Here is a 24,960-nt window from a genome sequence, read left to right on the forward strand (position 1 = left end):
AAGTCCTGGAAAGCAAGGCTGTTTGGGAGGGGGGTGGGTGAAGTGCTGGAGGGCAGTATAAAGTCCAGGGCTTTGTTGCAGCGTGAGTCTGCTGCAATCCCCAAGAACTTTGTTTCTCCTGGTGCTGAGGTGAGAAGCCGGAGGGCACAGTACTACTGGTGGGGAGGGGGTGGTGGCTACATACCCCCCAGCTGGGCAGCACCACAGGGGCCAGGGTGGGGAGTCACAGAGGGGCTCGGCCATGGGCCAGGGAGGGCAGAGCTGGTGGTGCTGGCCCCAATGGGGGGAGCTGGACAAGGGGCAGAGTGTGGGTATTGGTTGCCCTCCCCATAGTTTTGCTGGAGGTTCTTTGCCTGCTACTGTTTGCACAGCTCCGGGCACTCACAGCCCGGGCAGAGGGGAGGAGGTGGCATTTGGGATGGCACTGTTGCCCTGCCAACCTGCAGCCCCCAGCTGTCAGGGTTTACTGGATGTGCTGCTCCACACCAGAGGCTGGCGACAAACCCCAAGGGACGTGGCCCCATCTCTGCAGGAATGGGGCACAGTGTGGTGGTGTGGCTGGGACACCAGCCCTGAGGGGTATGGGGTGGGGTGTGAGCACAGGGACTGTTGCCCCCACCAGCATGTCCAAGCAGTAGAACAGCGTCAGTGGACCCATCTTGGAAGAGAAGCAGAGCCCCTACAGTGCTCAGCACCGAGGGCAGCCTCTTCCAGCACACAGCCTGCGTCACTCCAGCAGACTCTTTCCCATGGCCCCACCAGGACAGGGCACATGCAGGGCAGTTCCAATGCCCTCACAGCCGTTGCTGTCAGCACCAACCCCCCGGCAGCAGAGCCTTGAGGGCACGGCAGGACTCACAGCAGCAGCACCCAGCCCCACGGGTGCCCACGGAGTGCTCAGTGCCAGACCCTTGCTCCAGTCACAGCCCTGTGCTGTCCCTGCGGGATGGGCACGCGGCTGGGCTCTGCCGTGCATCCTGGGGAAGGGAAGGGACCTCCAGACGGCCTGGGTCGCCAGCCCAGCACAGCGATGTCTGTGGCGTGGTCTGTGCCATGGGCACCCCGTGGTCGGGGTGTGGTGGGGAGGTGGGAGTGGGTGCGGGGGCCGAGCAGCGGGAATGCAGCACACAGCACTTTGTTGGGCCAGGGTGGGCGGAAGTCAGGGCGTTAGATCTGAATGCTAAAGTGTGTTGTTCAGGGGCCGATAAAGGCCCCATTGTATGTAAATAGTTTATAAAGCAGCATATGACTTCCAGTGCAGGGCAGTGGCAGAGAGAGACGAGGGCAGGCGGAGCAGAGCTCTCCTGCGGGAGGCATGAGACCTTAGAGGGGCCGCTGGGGGCAGCTTGCAAGGACCCTTTCTCACCAGCAGGTACGCGTTGACACAACTCTACACACCAGGGGTGGCTGGAGGGCACGTTCCAATCCCACAGCCTCATGTTGGGGTGGGAAGCAGCTCCCGGGGCTGCTCAGTGCCAGTGGGAGGCTCTGGTGGGGCAGGGGTCTGTGCTTGGAGTGCAGGGTCACTTCATGCTCCCCAGGCAGGGATGGTTCTGGGAGAGTGACAATGTGTGGCTGCATAGGGGGTTCCCTGGCCCTGCTCCCACAGGGAGTGGGGTGACAAGGGAAGGGATGTGCTGGTGCAGAGGAGCCCATGGAGCTCCTTGGGTCCATTCCTAGCCTAAGAATGCAGCACTGGGTGCAGACTGGGGGTCCCTGTGGAGGTGTGGGATCTTCACCGCCATCCTCGGTGGCAGCTGTGGGTTAGGATCCCTGTGCCAGCGTGGGGTTGCAGGGCAGGAGCAGCTGGCACTGCAGGACCAGACGATCTCCTGCCTGGTCTGGTCAAAATGCTGCCTTGAGCCCTGTCAGCAGCAGGAGCCACTCTGCCATCCTGCTCTCTGTCCATCCTGCTGTCCACCTGCCAGGGCTGTGACAGCCAGTTGCTCCCAGGGCTGTTGCCAGTTGCTCCCAGGGCTGCTGCCACCGGGGCCAGGACATGGTGGCTCTCAGCCAGGGGCCCTTCCTGCTCCTAACACCGTCTCTCACCGCTCTCTCCTGCAGACGTGAGAAACGATGAACTGGGCAGGGCTCTACACGGTCCTGAGCGGGGTGAACCGCCATTCGCCCACCGCCATCGGCCGCATTCTGGCTCTCCGTCCATCTTCATCTTCCGGATAATGGTGCTGGTGGTGGCAGCTGAGAGTGTCTGGGGGGATGAGGAAATCCGCCTTCCACCTGCAACACCCAGCAGCCTGGCTGCAACAGCGTCTGCTACGACCACTTCTTCCCCATCTCCCACATCCGTCGGGGCCCTGCAGCTCATCCTTGTCACCACAACCGGCCCTTCTCGTAGCCATGCACGTGGCCTACCAGCTAGCAACCAGGAGAAGAAGCTGCTGCTACTGACGGGGCACGGGATTCCAAGCACATGGAAGAGGTGAAGAAGCACAAGATGCGCATCTCGGGTTCGCTGTGGTGGACGTACGTCTGCAGCGTGGTCTTCAGGCTGCTCTTCGAGGCTGTGTTCATTGTACATCTTCTACATGCTCTAACCGGGCTACAGATGATGCGGCTGGTCAAGTGCGAGGCTTATCCCTGCCCTAAAACTGTTGACTGCTTCATCTCCCGGCCCACTGAGAAGACCATCTTCACTGTCTTCATGCTGGTCACCTCCAGCAATCTGCATCGTCCTCAATATGGCAGAGCTGGTCTACCTGGTGGTGCGGGCCTGTGCCCGTCGGAGCCGGCACAACTCCAACCCCTCGTCGGGGAAGAGCTCCTTCTATGGGCACAAGCATTCCTCCGAGTACAAGCAGAATGAGATCAACCAGCTGCTGAGCAGAGCAGGACGGTTCCCTCAAGGACATGCTGCGCCGCAACTCTGGGCTGCAGGAGAAGGGTGACCGCTGCTCTGCCTGCTAGGGCCAGCACTGTGGGGGACCCTGCCCCACAGTCACCCCACGGCCTTGTTGCTGTCCCTGTCCCAAGGATAGCATTCCTCAGGCACCACTTGGGCTCTCCTAGATGGCCAGGAGAGCATCTTGGGCCATTAAATCTCCATTCTCAGGTGCTGCCTCACTCCTTTCTGCTCTGGCCGGTGCATTCCGGGAGCTGTGGTGCCAGTGTGGGGTGCCCACTCCTGCGCCCAAGCCCTTGTGGTGGCACCAGGGGCTGTGGAGGCTGCAGTTGCCCGGGCTGAGCTGGGGCTGTGGTGCCCTGGTAGATAGCTTGCAGGAGCAGTGACCCCTGGGTGCATTGAGCAGTGTCCAAGGGCTGTGCTCCCCCAGCACCAGCCCCTGCAGCCCCGATATATTTAGAAAAGTGCCCAGACCAAAAATAGAGGAAAAGGTTTCCCCAGTGGCTGTTCCATGTGCCAGTCACAAATGAAAGCCAATGGGGCACGCAGCCTGCCTCGTGCCCCCCATAACCCACAGCCTGCTGTTGGGTGAACGGACAGAGGAAAGCCAGGCAGACCTGTCCGCACCCACTGAGGAGCTGGGACCAGCTGGGAAGGGGCCTCGCAGATCCTCATCCCAGGAGCCGACGGCGCGGGAGCACTGGGCTCTGCCCCACACCCACCTACGGTGAGGAGTCCCCAGGGATCCCCTTGGTGCTCCCAGATTTCTGCTGGAGGCCTTTGCTCCTGTTGCCTTCCTTGTGATGGGTTAGGGGTCCCTTGGGATGGGGACACTGCAGGACAGCCTTGGTTGGGTCTGTGCACTCCTGCCCACCCGGGGGATGGGGTGGTGGTGTGGTGGGCTGTGGGTCGGCTGTGTCTGGAGGGCGGCTGTCTTGCAGGGCAGCGTGTGCCATGGGGGACTGGAGCCTGCTGGGTCTGGCTGCTGGAGAACGCCCAGAGAGCACTCCACAGTGGTGGGGAAGGTCTGGCTCACCGTCCTCTTTGTCTTCCGCATCCTGGTGCTGGGGGCAGCCGCTGAGCGGTCTGGGGTGACGAGCTGTCTGGCTTCTCCTGCGACACGCAGCAGCCCGGCTGCCAGAGCGCCCTGCTATTGACAGCACCTTCCCCATCTCCCATCTCCGCTTCTGGGTCCTGCAGATTATCTTGTCTCCACCCCAGCCTTGTGTACCTGGCACATCTGCACCTGGTGCATCTGGAGGAGAAGCACAGCAGCAAGCGGCAGCACGGGCGGCAGCGGGGCCAGGCTGGCCGCGCCCCAGGCAGCCCCAGCTCCCTGCAGGGGACACACGGGGACGGTCTGCATGCGGGGGGCCATCCTGAGGACGTACATCTGCAACGTTGTCTTCAAGGCTCTCTTGGAAGTGGTCTTCATTGTGGGCCATGTATGCCTTGTACGGGTTCCAGCTGAAGCCCCTCTACACCGGCAGCCGCTGGCCTGCCCCAACACTGTCAACTGCTACATCTCCCGGCCCACTGAGAAGACCATCTTAATCCTCTTCATGCTGGGGGTGGCCTGCGGTCCCTGTTGCTCAACCTGGTGGAGATCTACTACCTGGGTTCTCACCAAGTGCCGGCAGGGCCAGCCCCAAGTCCCGCATCATAACCAGTCCCACGTGGCCCTTTAGGGCCCAGCAGTGGCCCAGTCACCCTGCCCAGGGTTGGCAGCCCCCGGCTGCTGGCAGATCCCCCCACGGCCTGGTACCCCTGAAGAAGGCGGGGAGCGTGGCTAGGGGTGGCTGGTGGGTCCCACGGGGAGATGCGAGCGGCAGACCTGGCAGTGTGAACGTGGCCTGCTGGGACGGTCAGGGATGGGGGATGCACTGGTGGCCCACAGTGGTGGTCAGTCTCCAGGCCCTACCAGGGCCTGTGGCATGGATCCCGTGGCCAGCACGAGAATTGGGCATGGCCCTGGGCACATGGCTCAGCTGCTCCCAGCACCCCTGGGAGCAGCAGGGCTGAGAGTAAAGCTGGGATAGGGGAGCAAATAAACACTCACTGCAACCTCCCTTGACTCCTGCTCTGCCCACACGGCATTGCTCTCTGACTGGTCCATCCTACAGACACACTGCATGGCCAGGGCACGGCCACTGCTGGGTTGGGTTGGGTTGGGCTGCAGCCCTGTGGGCAGGTGACAGGTCAGGTGAAGCAGGGCAGGGACAGGTAGGGCATGCCAGGCTGGCACCAGAGGGCACTGGGTCAGGGGCCATCCCAACATGCCCTAGCTGGCAAGGTAGGAAGTGCAGGCAGCGCAGGCAGGGACGGACAGGAGTGTGGTGTACAGCAGCAGAGGGACATTGGCCATGCTCTCCTGCAATGCTCACCCTGCCCAGGGTGGGAAACTAGGGGCTGCCAAAAGTTTTCCACATCTTTATTTGAAATGAATGGTTTCCAGAGACACAGGGTTAGTTCCTACTGCCCTGGCATCACTACAACAAGACTGGTGAGCGGCTCACTCTCCACATGGACACAGAGAACAGATGGCCCCGGGCCAGGGCCCAGAACAATATATACAGGCTCAACAGGAGACCCATGTACAGCTCAATAAAACTGACCAGAACACAAGGAGGGGCAGGAGGCAGCAGGGAGTGGCACAGCTGGAGCCAGACTTGCTCTGGGCAGGGCGGTGGTAGCCTGCTGCTTTGGAAGGGAGGGGGAGACCAGGCAGAGCTCCCTGTTTCTGCCAGCAGTTGCCCAAGCCCCTGGCTGGAGCAGAGGTTCCCATTGATGGCACCTTGCATGGGGGAGGGGACCTACATCAGGACAGGGGACAGTGGGGAAAGAGGGGCAGCACTGACCCAGGCCCATCTCCATCAGTTTTCAGACAACTCATGAAACACTGACCTAATCGAGAGAGACATCTCAGCTGCACATGAGGGAGGTGTCCCCATGGCAAGGCCAGATCTCTGCTCTCATGTTCCAGTGCCAGCTCCCTCCACTCTCTGAAGCCAACCTAAACCTCTCCCACACCTGGGAAAAAGCCCTCCCCCCGACCCTACGGCTCTCAGGTAGCCTGTGGTCCATCCCCACTGGCTTGAAACCACAATCCTGCCCCAGCAGCAGAGCTACTGTTCCTGCCATACCACCTGCAGCCTCATGAGGGAATGATGAAGGAAGAGGGAAGTAAAAGCTTTGGGGCCACTGGTCTGATGGTGCACTGCCGCCTTGTGAGATTCCTGCCCTGGGGCAGGGGAGGAGGGGGGGAGTGGCAGGGCTGGGGGTAGGGGGACAAAGCTGAGGGCAGGTGCCCCAGGGACTCTGCCACCCCTGTGCCATGGGAACTGGCCCTGGGAAAGATGGTTCACCCAGCAGCCAAAAGGAGGAGGCAGAGCTGAGCATGAGGGCCACGTATGTAAGGGAGGCCTGTAACAAGCAGGATGGGATGTCCAAGTCTGGTAATGATGAAGGGACAGCACTGCTGCAGCACCATCCCCCCCCGTGCTGCACGGCCCCTGCCCTGCAGCGGGAGGCAGGAAGATGGGGTGTCCGGGGCTGGAGCGCAGCCAGCCCAGCAGCACCTCGCTCTTAGTCCATGTCATCCTCCAGGCTGCTGAGCCGACTGTGCTCCTCGTAGATCTCCCTGACGGCCAGGATGCGGTTCAGCATGCTCTCCATCATGCTGCGGTCCATGGGGATCACCGAGTACCACAGCGGGGACTCGGCGATGCACGACCGCTCGGGCTGCAGGTAGAACACATCGTTGCGGTTCCGCAGACTCTCGGGGCTGCAAAGAGAGAGCAAGGTCAGACCTGGGGGGTCTCAGTTTCAGGGGCTCAGCCAGCCTGGCCTGCTGTCATGGTTAGCAAGGGGGGCTCAAGGCTTGCCACAGCCTCTCATCACTCAGCAGGATGAGGACACAAACTGAGCCTGCAGCTCCTTGCTCAGGACCAAAACCCCTAACCACCCAAGCACCTGGACTCATATGGCACAATCCTGACAGTCTGGAGAAAGGCAAGAAGTGGAAGAGGCCAGAGAGAAGCATTTTCTCAACCGTGGTCTACACATGCAGCACAGACCTTGTGCAAGGCTTCAAGCTCATGTACAAACATTTGGAGAGCAGCAGTCACTCCACATGGTCCCACTAAAACTGAGTGGTGGCCCCAAAATGGCACATGTCCCTTCTCCAGAGAAAGCCTCACCATTTGGAGAGATAGAACTCATAGAATTTGACTGGGCATCGGAGGGGGTTCATCCTGTTCTCTCGCTGCTCCAACATTGGTACCTCCTCCTCACGCTTCCGTTTTCCAGAGCCACCATCTGCAGAGGGGGAAGAGAGCTGGATCATGGCTGTATCCCAACAGGGGAAGCAGGGGGAGGGACAGAGATGTTCCCTCAGGCCCTACCTCGGCTTTTCTTCTGCTTGGCAGGAGCGTAGTAGCGGATGCTCACCACCTTTGTCACGCCACGGGCAGTGGTGCACTTGCGGGACTGGCGCACCACGTTGGTGAAGGAGAGCTGCATGTGCTCCTCTGCTGTCTGCAGCCCGAAGAACTTAGTGTTGAAGAACATGAGGGTGTTCAGCAGCACAAAGGGTGAGTAAACACCCAGCTGTTTGCACTCCCAGAGGTGCTCCTCCTCGACACGGGAGAAAACAGTGTCTGCAACACACAGAGGAAGAACCGGGTCACATCAACAGCAGCCTTATGGCAATTCCTTCATCCTGCCCAGAAATCTGTGAAAGACTGACACTTCACAACATCTTTTTTTCCATAAGGTTACTTCTCCAGAGACATCAGCAGAACTAGATGCTGGCTCTGCCACAAGCCACCCCAGATCACAGCCAAACCACAGACAAGAACCCAAATTAATTCTAGTTGCTCATCACTATAGATGGCCACAGAGTGATCTCCAGGTCAGTGCTCCACCACACTCAGTGAGAGATGAAGGAAAAGCAGCAGGCAGGAGAGACACAGCCAGCTCCTGCCTAGATACACAGGTCTGGAGCCAAATGCCTCTGCCTGGGACAGCCAATATGTGGAGGTGAGGCTGGATCTTTGACTGACAAGACACAGCAGGGAAGGCAGCTCAGATCACAGCATCGTGAAAAGCCTCTGCAGAGCTCTAAGTTAAGTCCATTCACAAGGCAGCAGCACAGCGACCTTGGTCAAGACTTAGTACAGTGTGCAGGGCTCACCCATATGCTGGGAACACAAAGACGTGCCAGTGTGCCCCCTGGGTTGGTATCCTCTTTGCCAAAGGGTGGAGACATCACTGTGAAGTGTTGCAAAGATTCAAACTGTCCCAGGAAAGAAAGTATGTGTGCTCTGCTCCCAGCTATGCTGACTGTGGGCTACAGAAGCTGCTGAGGCGTAAAGCACACTGGCCTGCTGTCAGTTGGGTCAGCCTGACCCCAAGACACAGCAGGACTGTGCTGCCTATGCTAAGAAAGAGGGTTGAGGCTGGGGGAACACAATCAGACCAGAGGATCCCAGGCTAGGAGCACAAACTGGTATATGTGGTGGACTGAGGGTACTCAGAAGACACGTACTATTTGGTAAGACTGTGGGTTGCCAGCCGCTCAGGGACTTGTTCAGCTCCTGCACGAAGGTCAGGTAGTAAAGGTCTGTAAATATATTCACCATACGATTGTTCTCGAGCAGGTACTAGAAAGGACAGAACACACAGTCAAGAGAAATACAGCAGCACCTGGAGTGCAAACCCTCCCCAGAGAGCCCAGGGCACACGTGCAGAGCACCCTTCCTTGTGCCACCAGAGCTGCAGGGCAGCACTTCTGAGAGCTGCAAGGAAAACCTTGGGGTATGACACAGGAGACTTGGCAGTGAAGAAGGGAATGAGCTTGGGGAGATCTCCCAGCCCTCCTCAAGGATGTGCAAGAAGGGTGTAAGGCTGGGAAACAGCTGACACCCTACACTCTGGGCTTGGAAACAAAGGCCAAACCAGGTGGGCTGCTGTCCTGGGGTGAGGCAATGAAGGTGAGTCCAGTGAGCCTCTCTGGGTCCCCAGGAAGTAGAATGAAGGGTAAAAGCTCCCCCTACCAGTTCTGACCCCCAAGTCTGTCTGTGGAGGGCAGCAAGGCCTCCCTCACCTGCTGGATGCCAAGGCAGAGGTAATAGATGCTGTCGGGTTCATAGCGCTCCCCGTTGGGCCGTGTTATCTCCTTGACAAACTGGGCCAGGCCATAGTTGAGCTCAGCTGCTGAGCAGGCTAAGATGTCCTCCTTGATCCTCATGGGCTTGGCTGCAGAGACAAGCACAGCAGCCTCAGACAAAAGCCTGCAAGGTCAGGAGCACCTCAGCACCCTGAGATCCAGCTTCTGGGAGGTCTCTGCCACTCCACTGCATCCACACAAGGCACTTACGGCCAAAGCGCAGCTCCTCTCCCTTGCTGGTCTCTCCTCCTGCGTACTTGGCTTGCACCCAGGACTTCCAGGCATTCACTCCATACGAGTAGTTCAGGACTGTACAGCTGGGCTGGCTGCTCATTGAGTCCCGGGAACAGCTTTCAGAGAGCACCAGGCGCTTCTGCCCCTGCAGAGAGGTGTACTGTGAGACTGGGCACCTACCTGAGACAGGTGCAAGAGTTGTGGTCACCCCTCAGACCTGTGACTGCAGTGTGTGACTCCCAGTGTGCCTGTGCCCATGCCAGCAGGCACCCTTCTGCTGACAGCCAAGCCAACAAGGCCCATTAGTTATGATGGCCACAGGAACAAGACCAGTTCTCACATGACCTGTAGCATTCAAAGCTCCTCCAAAGTATTTTCATTCAAGGAGTGGCCCACAAACCAAGCATGTTCAGAGGGGAGAGGGCACAACCTCCCCAGCACACCAAAGCCTCTGGCACATTTCACCTCCTACATCCCAGATGGCAGCTCCAAGCCCAAAGAGCTTTAAGCACGCAGCACCCACAGAGAGCTCACCTTTCGGACAGCTCGAGGCAGATCTTGCTCTGTGGACACATCATCTGGTCCCACCAGCCCACAGTCAAAGAGGAAGTCCACACTGGGGTTGATGTCTAGAGGGTCTGAAAGGAAACAGAGGCAGAGAGTTCAGCTGAGACTTCTCATCCTGTTCCCTGCACTGACAAGTGTTTTACAGCAAGATAAAGCAAGAACACTTCACACCCTCCACCACTGTCTCGCATGAACTTTTAGCCATAGCACAACAAAGGAAATATGTTTCTGGCAGATGATGCTAAGCTCTCTCAGAATAACCAGAGCCCCACATTTTCCCCCTCTGACAGTTTTTTGTTTGCTTGTTTTTCAAAGCTGAGGAACGTTCCTAATGCCCTTGTACCAGGCCAGTACTGTGGACAGTCTGGCACAGGCACCTCAATTCTATCCTTTGCTGCTACCACCCTGCCCAGCACTGCTGTGCTCCTGAGAGTCCCTGCCTCCTCTTCCACCTTCTGCCTGATAATGGACATTCAGCAATTCTACCATTTCCAGGATGTCATGCTTTGTCCAGGTATCTTGCCTTGCTGGCTCCTCTGGAATCATCATCCATAAGCACACCAGTGCTGCTGCCCTGCTCTCTGTGCTGTTAAAACCAGTTTCTCATTCTCCCTTCTCTGCAGACCTATGTTCTCACCAGGTAAGTTAGTCTAGACAAACACACACTCCTTCAGAAGTGGTGGTCCCCTCACCCTTGCTGCAAGCAGTCATCTGCAAGGCTCAGCCCTAGGCCTGGTCAGTCAGAGGACATGGCGAGGTAAATTCACAGAGCTCTTAGAGCTGCTGGCAACAGTTGGCTGAGGGCACTGGGAGGACCCTGCTGCAGCACGAGCAGCCCTGCACACCTGCTTCCCCCAGCTCTTACTCTTAGGGAAGTCAGCCTCCAGATCCTGGCCCGGCTCATCGAGGACATTTGCCATCTTGACAGCCATAGCCAACACATCGTCCCGTGCTGGTCCGAACAGATCACAGTCCTCCAGGAGACCCTCTGCACTCTGGTTACTCACCAGGTCTGCAAGGCAAAAGCAGTTCATAAACCCAACTGTTTTCCCTGTGACAGTTGGGAAATGAAGTTGGGTTCCCTGCGTGCAGCACAGTCCTGTGCTCAGAGCAGCCCCACGACACCTGCACTGCCCAGCTTTCTCTGGACAGCAAGACATTGGATGCTTGTCACCTCCCCAGCCACAACCCTCATCACTGGGGGTGAGGGTCAGCACTGCTAGTTTTCTAGCTAGTAAGCTGCTTTAGGAAAGAGCCTGAACAGCCACCTGAAAAAACCAACAGTGCCACAAGACTGGCACCCCCAAAAGCGGCAGACAGTGCTCCCTGCTGCAGCTCTTCCCTTTTGGTAGCTCCTCAGCAGAAGCCGAGGAATTGTTATTCCCTGCTTCCTTTTTTGAGAGGCTTTGGAGAGCTGCAATCCAGGCAGGTGTTTTAGCTCCAAGAGCCAGCAAACCCCCCTTGATCCCAGCTGTTGGGCCAGACCAAGCCATGGCAGAACCTACCACACAGGTCCGAGGAGGCCTTGTCTAGTTCCTCAGCCTCTGCAATCATTTCAGCCATGGCCAGGATGTCAGCTTCCAGGGGATTGGAGGGGATCTTCACTTTCAGTTCCTCAATGGTCTCCACAATCTTCTCTGTGCTTTCCAGGGTGGTGGGCAGGAACATTGGCACAGGCACCTGTAGACAGCAGTACACCAAGCAGAAAACTGACACTCAGCAGATTGACACAAAAGCAGAGGCAGGAGAAGAGGATAAACAGAGAAGAAGAGAGGTTGCAGCAAGGCAGGATCAAGACACCAGGAGAACAGGAGTAAATGAAGTGCATTGCTTACCGGGACAGGCATGGAGAAAGGCACAGGTACTTTCTGGCAGTACATATGCATAGGCACAGGCACGAAGATCGGGACGGGGATTGGCAATACAACCACCTGGGGCTTCCAGTCAGCCTCTGATAAGAGCAAAAGTACATCAGTGAGCTTGATCCCAGAAGCTCCTCCACCCAGCCCTGCCACACACTGACGTGCCCCCAGCCATCCAGCACTGTAGCCCTTCCAGCCACCAGCTTCTATGATTTGCGGACAGAGCTGGATCAGCAGCAAGTCAAGCCTGGCAACAAGAGAGGCTTGCCTTAGCCAGAAGTGCAAGTTCTGCTCTTATGCAACCCTGCCAAGAGGTCCAGTTGCCTTGCACATGCTGGAGACCACACACACATGCCCAGCATGAGCTACAGAGTGGAACATACTCAGCAGATGGTCCTTGGACAAGCTAACAATCTCCAGAGCAACAGGAGTTGTCCCACAAGAAGTGGGATCATGCTACAGTGCTCTTTGCATCTCTCCTTTTGCTGATGATGGGAATGGGCTCCCGGCCTCCAGCCCTGCCAGATGTGCCCTGCACCTGCCCAGAGACTCCTCAGCATGGTGCCAAACACACTTTGTGCAGCGTTTCAAGCTGGATTCACAGTCTGGAGGAGGGATGTGCCCCTTGCCTTTCCAAAATGCCCCTGTAATCCTGCAGTTATGTCTTGTTTTCCTACCTGTCTGACATCCTTTGGACTTCATTTCTAACTTGCAGGAAACGCCCCGGTTCTGCATCAGTGGTTTACACATGGCAGCTTTGTTTTTCCGAGGGGTGGCTGGAACCACTGGTGGGGTGGGAGGCGGCGCAGCTGAAGATGTCTGGGCTGAGGAGGCCTTTGCTGACAGCTGAGGAAATGCAGAAAGCAGGAGGTTGATGTTCAGCTAAGGCAGCACAACCTCTTTCCTACAACCTCTTTCCTACAGCTACAGCTGGAGTGACTCCCAAAGCACCTCCTGGGGCCTGGCAGTCCCCAACACACACATGGACGCTCCCACGGTCAGGCCTGGACGAAGGACTGCCAAGCTGCTCCTGGCAGGCAGCAAACCTGTGTGGTGTCCCTGCTGTGCCAGGAGTCTGGCACTGGTGGCTCCTGTCCCACGGGGCAGAGGGGAACAGTGGGACAGTGACTATACCCAGGCACAGAAAAACACCATGCAAAAGAAGCCAGTGCCACAGAGGTTATTCTGGAGTTCATCATCAACTCCTGGGGAATGGTTATTCTTCCCCCTTGCAGGACTTATGCTGATACTGCCCTCCCCAGGAGCTCTTATCAGCTCCCGCTATCCAGACATCTTAAAATTCATTGATTGTAGAAGAACGAAATCTCCCTGAGCAATGGCAGAACTGTTCTCTCTTTGTGCTATCTTGCAAACTCCTACCTCCAATGGATCTTACCATGTTGGTCTCTGTCTTCTGTGGGGAAGGGACAGCTGGTTTTGGATCTGAAGTCTGACCTGTAAGAGAAAGCAACAACTCTTGAGTTCAAGAGCTCCTGGGCCAACGTGTCCCACTGCTGGGACTGGAGGTACCAGCAGTCAGAGAGCAGGGACAGGCTCCCCAGAAACTCCTCCTGGCCACTCCAGGAATAGTTAATGTTTCCACAATCTCTAGCCCTAGCAGCTCAGAAGACACTACAACTCCAAAATCAAGTTACTCCCATGTCATTTTGTGCTCACCTGCAGTCCACCCCATCCCCGTCACAGCAGGTCAGGAGAAATCCCAGCCCCTTGTTGAGAGAGGAATCCAGGGCTCTATTCCCAGCTCTGCCTATTGGCTTGCTGTACCGAGCCATGGCCCCTCCCTGTGCCTCCATATCCCTGCTACAAATATCTTGGCAAAGTGCTTCGAGATCCCTAGGAAGAAGGTGACAGAGCTAACAGTAGCATTAGGAGATATCCCAGAAAGCAGAGAGACAACTTCGTCCCAGCCCTAGGGATGCAGTATATTCCCCTAAGGAAAGAAGGGATCACCTACAGATAAGAGGTGCATGTGGCAGACATTCTCAGGTGGTGACAGTATCACCCTGCCTTGGATGATAATTCCAGCTCATTTGCTCTGCAGAGAACCTGCACCCATCTCAAAGGCCTATGAGCTAACAGAGCACCTTCGTCTCAGCCTCCAGTGAGCCCTGGTTACCCATGTGGCTGCCAAAAACATCTGCCTTCTACAGCACTGACTAACTGTGGGCCATGCATGGAGGAGTCACCTGCGAGGAAAGCAGCAGGTCTCAGCACCCAAAGGCAGTGGCGGGTCCATTTGCACCTCCTACACACAGACTGGCTCTTCAGGAAAGACCCAGATTCCTAGAGGTCCAACACACAGACCATGCACTGTGTAGATTTCCTCTGTCCTAAGGAAATGCAGGACAGCTCTTGTGCAACTGGAGGCCTGGCAGGCTCCACTTGCTGGCCACCACAGCAGGAAACAGGCAAGTTACAGCTGGAGGAAGCTCCCTAGTCTGCAGCTGAGCATTCAGCCATAGGTTCTGCAGCAGTCTCAGGGTCCAAGAACTCACCCTGACAGCCCAAAGTGGATGGGCAGCAGGTCCACGTAGGAAACATCAATGGTTTGACTGAGAAAAGACAAGCTATGGTGCATGAGTGGAATTTCTGCTGCAGCAGAATCAAAAGCAAACATGATTGCCCCACAGGCCAATGATTTAGGACTAAGAAAACAGGATTCTCCTGCCACAAAGCTCTATGTGTCTAGGCTTCCAGGAAAACTGTGGCTTGTTCTTTACTCTCATCCCAGTACCAACAAAAAGCTGTCAAGGCATTGCCTGCCCCAACAGTGACTTCTGACCCTCTACCCTCTCCAGTTGGTCAGCCCTGTGCAGAGCCAGTTCCCCTTGGAAGTGTCTGAGCACAGTTTTGTAGCAGAAGCTCCTCAATCCTGCATTACATGGACTGTTTCCAGCAAAAGAATAGCTGCTTATATGATCAGCAACAAGCAGTCTCAAGATCACTAAGCTGGTAGCAGCCATTGGGTCACGGGAATTAAGGGTTCTAGGCAACCACTGGCTGCAACAGAATAACCAAGTAGTCAACAGCTCTGCCCACGATGGGCCTGAAATCCAGGCAGTCCCTTGTGAGCTGGCGATGCAGCTGCCAGGTCCACAGGACACCCTGACTGCACCAGGCAAAGCTGTTCCTCATCATGAGCTGACAAGCTGCTCCTCCTCAAATCCCCTGCACAGCACAGTGGGCTGGAAAGCTCTCTGTGTAAGCAGGTCCTTGGCTCCAGCACCCTTCCTTTGCAAACTCAGCAGTATGCCACAGTCCTGGGGCAAGGGTGTCCATGGCTATCCCACATCTGGGTGTGCCAGAACACACAGAGGGCCCAGTGCTACCAGCAGCATTCACCAAGCACAGCAGCTGCTGGGGCAGCCTGGAGCTTGTGCTCAGCTGAGCACTCACTACTGATGAAGGGCTTTTCCTTGGCTCCCTCAGAGTCCTCACAGGGGGCACAGAGAGGCAGCTGTGGCACAGTGAAGGGTGATGCCCCACATACCAAGAAGCAAAGTTCTTGGAGCTCTCCAGAGATGTGGTACAGGAGGCCTGAGACTCTCGTGGTTGTTGGTGGTGGAGAAGGTACTTCTGAGTCTTGTGATCCATGGCTCCAAGTAGCAAGGTCCAATGGCTAAACAATGTGAAACATGGTTCCCTCTGCAGGCAGAGTTTGCCCACTGTGCCTGTGTTGTAAAAGCAGTGTTATTGGTTCCTCACAAGTGACATGCCTTGAAAGCAGAGGACAAATGCAACAGGATGGCTAGGGCTGTGGAATCACTTGGTGAGCTACAGGAACTAGCAAGTTTAACATCTCTTCTTTTCCTGGGCAGCAGAACACTGTAAACCATCAAGCAGACTTCCCATGGGCACCCTTGTGCCAGCAGAAACCAACAGTTCCTTATCCAGGTCACTCCAGTGTCCTGCCACTTGAGCTGTCACCTCACACAGCTTTTTATGGAATGTGGCTCTTGGAAGGCAGGTTGGGACTCCCCTAGCTGGGGGAACCTGCTGCTTCTGGAGAAGCAGCTCTGCTTTGCTATCTAAGCAGCAGCGACATCCAGAGCTTCCCCCATCTTACAATCAGCCCACAGGAGAGGAACCACAGGAGTCTGGAGATGGAGGATGAGGTCTCTCACATGAAGGTCCTTGTCTTGGTTTCCCCTCCTTGGCACACCCTAGCCAGGGTTTTACACTTCACGAAATCCCAGGGAAGGCAGCAAAGCCCTGAATCTGCAGCGCAGGTATGTGTTGGAGCTTGATACACTGAAGCAAGTCCCACCATAAACTGCAGGCATCTTAACTAGATCCCACAGATTACCAAGGACATCGTGGCCTACACCAGACCAAGCACAATGAGATTATGCAAAAGTCCAAGGGCCGAGCGATGTCTTGTCACTCACTACGAGCACCTTCCATCCTGAGGGATCCCAAAGCACTTTGCAATCTTGCATAAGCAACTGGCTCAAGTTAATGATAGGAAATGGGGCAACAGGCAGCGAAAATCTCCTCTCCAGCTGGAACTCCATGGATGCAGAATGGGATTATCTGGGGGACAGGGTTGGCAATTCCCCAAAGCTGCAGTGAACTTTGGGTAAATGGCAGGACTCCAATCTAACATCACAAGACAAGAGTGCCTCCAGCAGCTCAGTGCTCCCTCAGGACCGTTCTAGGTTCAGCTCTGGCTGAGGAGAGCCCACCTACAGCGTCACCAGCACCACTTCCTGCAGCACCCTTCTTTGTCCTTGAATGCTTCCCATCCAAGCACTGACCTGGCCCAATCCAGATTATCTTATGAGATCTGAGAAGGTCACAGCTCGGAGGTGGTGTGGGGCTGCAGGTGGATTGTCATGCCAAACCACGCTGTCCCCTAACCCTGTAAATCGAGCTCTCCGCTGGCAACTTGAGGATGTTAAATCCCTGAGTATCCTCGCTAAGAGTGTGAGCTACAGGCAGCACGCTGGCACCGGCTCCTCCCGTCTGGGCCCTGTGTGTCATAGAACCATAGATGTTAGAGATGGAGAAGCCCATTAGGTCCCACTCCGTCCTTTCCCCCCCAAGGGCCAGTGCAGGATTGTTCCCTAGCGTCTCCTCCAGTCCCAAGCAGGAAGTTTCCACCCCTGCTGTTCAGTCTTCCCTGTGTCTCTCAGACTGAGCTATGCAGGTCCCCTCCCTCCCTCCTACTCACTGTTCAGCAGGCTCTCGGGCCCCTTCTGCGTGTCCAGGTTGGGCTGGTTCTGTTGATTGTAAAATCGCAGCAGACACTGCTGGTTGCAGAAGTGTTTGATTTGCCCCCGCCAGTGGATGGTTTCCAGCAGCTTCCCCTGACGCTTGCAGGCATGGCACCGAGCTGCCTAAAGCCCGCATCAGCAGGAGAGAAACAACGAGTAACTAACCACACCCCCTCCGAGTGCAACACAACTCTCCAGTGAAAGGTGCACATAGCAAGGTGCTGTGAGCTTCCCCACAGCAGTGCCCTGCCAGTGCCAGCCAGGGACTCCAGCGGTGCGAACTTCTCACAGCAGCACTAGCCGCGGATCCAGCACTGTGAGCTTCCTCAGTGCAGTGCTCTGTCTGGCAGGATCAGCTGGGGACTCCAGCTACGTGAGCTTCCCCGTAGCAGTGTCCCGTCATTGCCAGGCAGGACTCCAGCAGTGCCAGGTTCTCCGCAGCAGTGCCAGCCAGACTCCAGCAGTGCGAACTTCCTCAGTGCAATGCCCACTTATCTGGGTGCCGTGCCCACCACAGCACTTAGCACAAGCTGCCAGTGCCAATACTGACCTTGAAGTACCAGAGCAAGTATTTGCTTTTGCAGTCTTCACTACAGAAGTCCCAGGTGCTGCCCTCCAGCTGCTCGGTGACCGCCCGCTGGCAGGTCTGAGAACAGTAGGTGCAGGTGATGCAGCACAGGCCCAGGTTCTTGGTGAAATCCTGTTTGTAAAGAAGCACACACCCTGCGGAGAAACAATAGGAGTGAAACCTTCCCAGGATGAACTGGGGGCCTCCCTGACCCAAACATGACCAAAATCCAGGTCTGCGGAGACAACAGAGCACACGCAACACACTGTAGGGAACAATCCAGCACTGGCCCCTGGGGCTGGGATAAGATGGGACCTCATGGGGACTTGCCATCTCTCACCTCCATGCTTCTAGGAAGAGTCTGACTCCAACCTCCTGTGTGCAGGAACCCAGCAGGCAGGGCAAGGCCAGGTCAGGCCAGCCCAGACGCAAGAGCGTAGAAGTGCATGATGACAGGAGGAGCGGAGCTGCCACCTGCTGTCTCCCCAGCCCCCAGAGAGAGAAAAGCTGTGAGAAGGCCCTCCCCAAGGACACAATGAATGGTAAAGATCTAGCCCTAGGGCCTGGCTGGACAGCAAGCCATCCCCACAACAGTCCTCCCTTCACTGCACGGCAAGGCTCTTGCCCCAGGGCCTGGCTAAGACAATCTCCCCTCTGTTCCTCTCCATGCTCTCTTCTCCTCCCCCAGCATGGGCTGGCATGGGGGCTCTGCCTTTCCCATGCCTTCCCCAAGTACCTTCGCTGCAGAAGTTCTTCTCCACTCCAGAGAAACGGATCTTCTCATGCAGCAGCTTCTCCTGCTTGCAGTGCTCACACTGGGACACCACCCCACGCAGCCGCTTGAAGTCCTCGCAGCAATCCTTGCAGCAGAACTGATACACCTTGTCCTGCCAAAGAGACCGCTGCCAGGTCAGCCAGGCTGGCAGGAGGTTCCCACACTTCTCAAGGAAGCAGGAGAAGACTACAGGGCTGAGTCAACTCCCCAGCTCTCCTGGCACAGGGTTTGGCAGAAGTGGTCTCCTCCTGCCCTTCCGACATCCTGCTGAACTCCAGGAGTGCAGCACTCGGCACAGTCTCCAGGCACATCTCTGCAGCCAAGGCTTTCAGAGAACTGGCACAGGAGGAGCTCTGCTTTGAGTAGAGAGATGAAGGAGCCCTGCAGCTCTCACCAGTGTTGGCCTCCAACTCAATATTCCCCCGGGGAAAGTCCTCACCTGCCAGTCTAGGATCTCTGGCTTCCCGCTGAAAAGATTGTGGCAGTAATGGCAGTTGAGGTGGATCCCACCTTCCGGGCTGGTGCGCTGCAGGAGAAGAGACAGCTCATGGAGGGAGAGGCACATGGAGGGCAGTGGACATCTGATTCTCACTGCCACCACTGCCTGTCTTCTCCACAGTCACAAGCAGCCCACCCAGCCCCACTCAGACCTGATGCCACCGTTGGTGACTCAGTCAGTCCACCAGATCATGTCTCAAGCTCCTGGAGAGCAGATTCTTGACAGCAATTTCACTTTGCTTCCAATGTGCTGGATCCAGCTCTTCTCAGGAAGGCAAGCTTTCAAGCTGCCACCCCACTGGATTTGAAAACATCAAGGGATGGGGGCTCTACAACTTCTTCTCTAAAAGTTCCTGAAGCACAGCTGCTTGGTTTCTATTTTCAAGGTAATGGAGTTTCAGAATTCAAGCAGCCTTTCTCATTCCACCTTCTGCTAGATTAAATAACCATTTAGCATTTGCTGTCTCGTCCACAAGGATCTATTTATTAATAAAGTCATCTTCTTGGTTTTCTTTCTTATAACCTCAGATAAGGCATTCAGCAAGTGCCTCAGTACAAGCATTTTACAAGCCCAAATGTAATTTTTATGTTGGCTTTCTTTTTTTTCAGGATACTTCCAAGTTTTCTGCAATATTGAAAATAAAGTGGACATTGGAAAATATTTCCTATCTGTCCAACATTCTAGATAGCTTTTTGGTCCCTAGCCCTCCAACTTTAACTCCATGTTCTTCTGCTTCTGCTTGCAAGAACTTAATTAATCCTTCCCTCTGTGGCTGTAAACTGAGACACTCATACTGAACAGCTTATCTGCTGTAATCCCAAGGTCTTTTCAAAATGCTTACTTTCCCAGGACTTGCATCCCCACACTACTTGAGTAAGGCTGACACAGGATCTTACACTGAACTGTATTTAAGCAGTTTAGGAGGAACCAGCCTTGTCAGTCAATCCAATTTCTTTGCTTTCTGTGACTGCCCTGGCTTCAGCATGGGCTAAGGTCACCAGTTTTCGTTTCATCTGCAACATTTATTATGCTTACTTTGACTTTATTGCCAAATGACTGATGAAAACGTTGAACTCCGTTGATTGGTATTAAGCCAAGCTTAATACTGATCCCCAAGAAACCATCTTGAAACATTCTCTTCAGCTGTTTTAGTTTGACAAGTGTGTTCTGAGATCTGCCAGCAAGACAGTTCCTAATCCAGGTTATGCCTTGGTTTACTCATATGGTACAATGCTGGTTTTACATGGCAATAATTCAAGTTAGGTGACTTGGTGAAGTCTCAGGTAACTGGAAGAAGGGAAACATTGCAACCATTTCTCAATTGGGCAGAAAGGAGGACGCTGGGAACCACCAACCTGTCAGCCTCACCACTGTGCCTGGAACAGACCCTTCTGGAAGCTCTGCAAAGGCACATGGAGAACAAGGAGGTGATTCAAGACAGCCAGCACGGCTTCACCAATGGCAAGTCCTGCCTGACTAACCTAGTTCCTCAGTGGAGTGACTACATCAGTGGAGAAGCAGAGAGTTATGGATGCCACCTCTCTGGACCTCTGTAAGGCCTTTGACACAATCCCCCACAACATTCTTCTCTCTAAATTGGAGAGAGATGGATTTGCTGGGTGGACTGGATGAGGAATTGGCTGGATGGTTGCACAGACGGTAGTGGTCAATGGTTCAGTGTCCAGATGGAGATCGGTGACAAGTGGTGTCCCTCAGGGATCCATACTGGGACCAGTTCTGTTTAATATCTTCATCGATGACATAGTGGATTGAGAGAATCCTCAGGAAGTTTGGAGATGACACCAAGCTGAGTCATGCAGTTGACAAGCCTGAGGGACAGAGCGACATCCAGAGGGACCTGGACAAGCTTGAGCAGTGGCCCATGGGAACCTCATGAGGTTCAACCAGGCCAAGTGCAAGGTGCTGCACCTGGGTCGGGGCAACTCCAGTGTCAGTACAGGATGGAGGATGAACAGATCAAGAGCAGCCCTGCCAAGAAGAATTTGGGGGTGCTGGTGGATGAGAGGCTGGACATGAGCTGGCAACATGAGCTCACAGCCCAGGGAGCCAACTGTACCCTGGGCTGCCCAAAAAGAAGCATGACCAGCAGGTCTAGAGAGGTGACTCTGTGCCTCCTCCACTCTGGTGAGCTCTGGGGTCCCCAGCACAGGAAGGACATGGACCTGTTGGAGTGAGCCCAGAGGAAGCCACGAAAACGACCAGAGGGCTGGAACAGCTCTTCTGCCTCAACAGGCTGAGGAAGCTGGGGTTATTCAGCCTGGAGAAGAGAACACTCTGGGGAGACCTTATTGTGGCCTTTCAATACTTATAAGAAAGATATAAGAGGACACACATTTTAGCACAAGGGGTAATAGTTTTAAACTAAAAGAGAGTAGATTTAGATTAACCATAAAGAAGTTTTTCACAATGAGGATGGTGAAACACTGGCACAGGTTGCCCTGAGAGGTGGTAGATGCCCCATCCTTATAAATATTCAAAGGTCAGGTTGGACAGGGCTCTGAAAAACCTGACCTAGTTGAAGATGTACCTGCTCACTGCAGAGGCTGGACTAGATGATATTTAAAGGTCTCTTTCAACTGAAATGCTTCTATAATTCTAGTCTTGTGAAGTCTGTAAAAACTCTACAGCTACACTACCAACACTATTTGTGATCTCAGCGAAGGATTACATCAAGGATACATAAAAGAACACCAAAAAACCCCAATCAAAAAAACCCAAAACAAACCCAACAACAATAAAAAACCCCCGCCCCCACAACCAATTAAAAAAAAAAAATCCAAAACCCAAATGCTGCAACTGCCAGTAACTACCTCTTACCTCTAGATTCTCTACGTTTTCTCAGTTGCACTTCGCACGTCCTGGCCTAAGTTTCCCAGGTCTTCCTGGCTGTTACTCTGTTCTTTGACAACTGTACAAAACTAATAACCTTCAAGTTGCCTATGAATACCACACACATTTCACACATGCTGAAACTTAATGTCAGAAGATTAAAAACCGCTAGTCAAGCCTTCGAGGATTATCAAACATGAGGTATCCAGGCCTGCTGGCTCTAAGTTTTTAGACAATACATTCTAGAAGGCTTATATTTCTTGGTGACACCTGACTCAGAGGGGAGCTCTGCCCCTTTCCACCCAGCTAGCAGGTGTGTACCGTGCTTTGCTGACTTACTTGTGCTTTTGCTCATGCTCTTGTAAGGCCACTGCATCCCAAACCACTTATGCAGCACAGCTCTGCACTGCCCTTCCACTGGGCATAACCTGACAGACAGGAGTGAATTACAGCCTGCCTCATCCCAGTGGAGGAAGGGGATGATAGGGCCAAGACTGAGATACGAGCAATTACAGTCACTGCAACTCTTGTGTTCCACAGAGACTTTCTTAGGAAACCTTCCCGGGGGAGCTCAAGGAAGGTGGAGCCTCTGCTAAGTGTGAAAGGAGGCATGAGCTCTGTGACCCAGCTCAGCATGAAGGATATTTCAGTACCTGGAATTTGGTCCAGCAGCTGGGACTGCAGAACTGGTAGACAACCCGGTCTGTCTTGTTGTAATAGCAGGGTTCAGATAAGCTCTTTCTGCAGAAGCTGCAGGGTCTAGGGGGACCTGATGAAACAGATAGGAATTGGTGAGGGCAGCAGCAAACCATGTGAGACTGGATTCTGAGGATGGCACCCAAGCTACTCACTCATCCTCAGTCTGACAAGCTATTATCAAAAGGCAAGGGACAAGAACACAAGGAAACCAAGAGCACTGGATTCTACTAGGACAGAAATGTTAAACAGAGATGGAGAGCACAGGGATTCAAGGGAGTGACCCTGGCTCTATAGGACATTGGACAAAATAGGTTGCAATACTTGCACCAGAGACCACACTCATTCCTGGACACCCTGGTACTCCATGTAACGGAAGGGGCAATGCCAGCACAGCCCAGCACTACAGCTGCCCCTATATTCTCAAGAACAGCAATGTACACTACCCTCCATATTAAGATGTTTGCATTCTGCAAGGGTTCCTCCGTATCCACATCTCCTTCCCCTGGTCTCACTGGATTCCTCCCCAGGCAAGCAACACATCTTCTTTTCAGTCCCATCCACAAGCAATAAATAAAGCTAAGGAAGGAGTTAGAGTGGAGATATGACTGATTCCCTCTGTGTAGGTGCTCTTACCAACTAAGCCTGACTGCTTCACTTTGTGGGAGGTAGTGCAGCAAATGGAGCAGAACAGGCCCATCTTGCCACTGCGATCCACGTTGGGCAGCATGTCAAAGTTCTTGCACAGCGTCTTGCACCACATGCAGGGGTAGACCCGAGTGTTCTTCTGCAAGCACAGAGCAAAACAGAGCTGCCAGGGAGACTATCACAGCCAGCAAGGTCCAACCCTCACATCCCACCCCACATCTGTATCCGCCACAGGACTGCTCTTCTGCAGTGACCAGCTGGTGCCAGAACTAGGCTCATAGTCTGCAGGTTCAGGTGGTGGTAGCAAAAAAGGTTGCCTTTAGCACTTCAACTTCTCATTTTAAGGGTAGCCTGGCAAGAATACAGAGCTTGGCAATCCCATTGAGACAGTTAAGTGAAGCCTGCTCAGGTCACAGAGGAACATATCCAACAGAATCATGCTAACTGTATATGCCAGTGTCACTGCACAGTCCAGCTTATTGACTGCCTGACCCATCCCTGGGTCCAAGATGGGCCTCATGCAGAATAAATTCATTCTGTTTGCCTGCTTCAAAGTTTCTCCACAGAAATCTTTTAAATACTTTGTCAGTAATAAAAGACCAAGGGGATTTGAATCACCTGTCATTGCATAAAGTTCCCTGTGCCACACCAAGCTAGGGAGCTGTGTGCCTGCAGAGACCCCCCCCCCACTCCAGGCAGCTGATCCACACACCTTCTTGTAACTGTTGAGACACGTAGAGTTGCAAAACCGTTTTTGCTGGCCTTCGTGGAAGAGGTACTCCAGGGGCAAGCCCTTGTTGTAGATATAAAGTCCACAGTTGTCACAGCAGTTTGTCTTCAGCCCCTTGGTGGCCCGGAACTTGGTGAAGCAGGCGTCACTGCAGATGCGGTGAACCACGCTCCCGTTGCTGACCTCGTGCTGGATCTGCAGAGACATCACTGCTGTCACTCCCCAAACCATCAGGGGCCTCCTTCCAATGCAGCTGTACCACTGCTGCCACAGCCCTTGGGATAACAGGCTGAGACTTGGGCAAATGCCATACTGGAAGCTGGTGTGGACTGAGGGTGGCCTCCCTTGCCAAACGTCAGTGGAGCAACTGGGAGAGCAGAGTGGTAGGAAGCAGTGAGCTTCAGGGTGGGGAGAAGCAGAAGCCTCCTTCCTTCTGCTAAAATAAGGACTGGTTTACAGTAACACAAAAAGACCTGGGAGTGAGCCCAAGACAGCTCAGGGGCTGAAGCCTCACACCACAGGAAAACCTGGCTAATGCCCTGGTCCCAGGCAGGGCGAAATGCTGCAGGTCCCAAGCACCTCATCCAGGGCAGGGGAAGGACAAGGGATTTATTTACCTCGCCAGGTTTGTGGCAAACACTGCAGCGGCTGGTGTCCGAGGCATCTGCAGACTGAGGTGCTGGTCTGTGCTGCTGGGCCTCGTAGAGGGAAAGGCAGACAGAGGTGCAGAACTCGTGGAAAGAGCCACCTGAACCAATCTGGGCAACCACAGAGTCCTTGGTGTTCCAGATCTCCCTGGGGATCAGGAGGGGATGTGTTAGTGCAGGGACACTTGAGTCCTGCCACAAAGGGATAGGATGGCCCACTGCAACACACAGGACTTTCTGGTCCCAAAAAGTTGGCAAGAACTGTCTCACAGCAGCTTCTGTCCTGGCCCAGAGGAGTGGTGTCTGAAGACGGAGCATGCAGGAGGTTGTTTTGAGAGGAGGTTGGAATATGGGGCACTGAGTCTGGGGACAGGCAGGGAATGGTAATAATGTGAAGGGGGTGTAGGGAGCATGGGATATGCAGTGTGTGAAGGAAGACATGGGGCAGCAGCTGGCAGTGGGCAGGATGATGTGGGTGAATGAGGGCCATAGGAAGGGGACTGGCAGGCAGAGCTGTGGAGCAGGTGAACGGGGTCATGAGCATGGGAGCACTGAGGAAAGGGGAATGAACACACACTTTTTGCAGAAGGTGCATATCTTCTTGCCAGGCGGTTTTTT

General features: G+C 54.7%; 3 protein-coding genes across 3 annotated transcripts in view; 2 read left to right on the top strand and 1 right to left on the bottom strand.

Moving 5' to 3' along the window:
- Window positions 1–2,067: 2,067 nt before the first annotated feature.
- GJB1 (gap junction protein beta 1) lies at window positions 2,068–3,069 on the top strand. Its single transcript, XM_032702503.1, is given in 9 exon segments — window positions 2,068–2,154; window positions 2,157–2,234; window positions 2,237–2,307; window positions 2,309–2,339; window positions 2,341–2,376; window positions 2,379–2,424; window positions 2,427–2,677; window positions 2,679–2,843; window positions 2,845–3,069. Coding segments are annotated over 9 exon segments (837 nt in total). The 5' UTR covers window positions 2,068–2,076; the 3' UTR covers window positions 2,926–3,069.
- Window positions 3,070–3,183: 114 nt separating this feature from the next.
- On the top strand, window positions 3,184–5,282 carry LOC116794122 (gap junction alpha-3 protein-like). The gene is given in 10 exon segments (XM_032702504.1): window positions 3,184–3,847; window positions 3,850–3,940; window positions 3,943–4,007; window positions 4,010–4,074; window positions 4,076–4,165; window positions 4,167–4,299; window positions 4,301–4,355; window positions 4,358–4,438; window positions 4,441–4,481; window positions 4,483–5,282. Coding segments are annotated over 10 exon segments (720 nt in total). The 5' UTR covers window positions 3,184–3,814; the 3' UTR covers window positions 4,549–5,282.
- Window positions 5,276–24,960, bottom strand: part of ZMYM3 (zinc finger MYM-type containing 3) — a 31,839-nt gene continuing 12,154 nt past the window's right edge. The window contains 21 exon segments of the mRNA XM_032702494.1: window positions 5,276–6,644; window positions 7,060–7,177; window positions 7,264–7,518; window positions 8,409–8,523; window positions 8,967–9,118; window positions 9,240–9,408; window positions 9,798–9,901; window positions 10,696–10,842; window positions 11,336–11,510; window positions 11,666–11,781; window positions 12,370–12,538; window positions 13,089–13,147; window positions 16,887–17,052; window positions 17,480–17,652; window positions 18,234–18,384; window positions 18,712–18,798; window positions 22,275–22,390; window positions 22,954–23,104; window positions 23,678–23,890; window positions 24,313–24,490; window positions 24,920–24,960. Of these exon segments, the coding sequence (XP_032558385.1) occupies window positions 6,446–6,644; window positions 7,060–7,177; window positions 7,264–7,518; window positions 8,409–8,523; window positions 8,967–9,118; window positions 9,240–9,408; window positions 9,798–9,901; window positions 10,696–10,842; window positions 11,336–11,510; window positions 11,666–11,781; window positions 12,370–12,538; window positions 13,089–13,147; window positions 16,887–17,052; window positions 17,480–17,652; window positions 18,234–18,384; window positions 18,712–18,798; window positions 22,275–22,390; window positions 22,954–23,104; window positions 23,678–23,890; window positions 24,313–24,490; window positions 24,920–24,960 (3,054 nt within the window). The 3' untranslated portion in view covers window positions 5,276–6,445.

Source organism: Chiroxiphia lanceolata, chromosome 14 (assembly GCF_009829145.1).
Source record: "Chiroxiphia lanceolata isolate bChiLan1 chromosome 14, bChiLan1.pri, whole genome shotgun sequence".
In the NCBI taxonomy this organism is placed as follows: domain Eukaryota; kingdom Metazoa; phylum Chordata; class Aves; order Passeriformes; family Pipridae; genus Chiroxiphia; species Chiroxiphia lanceolata.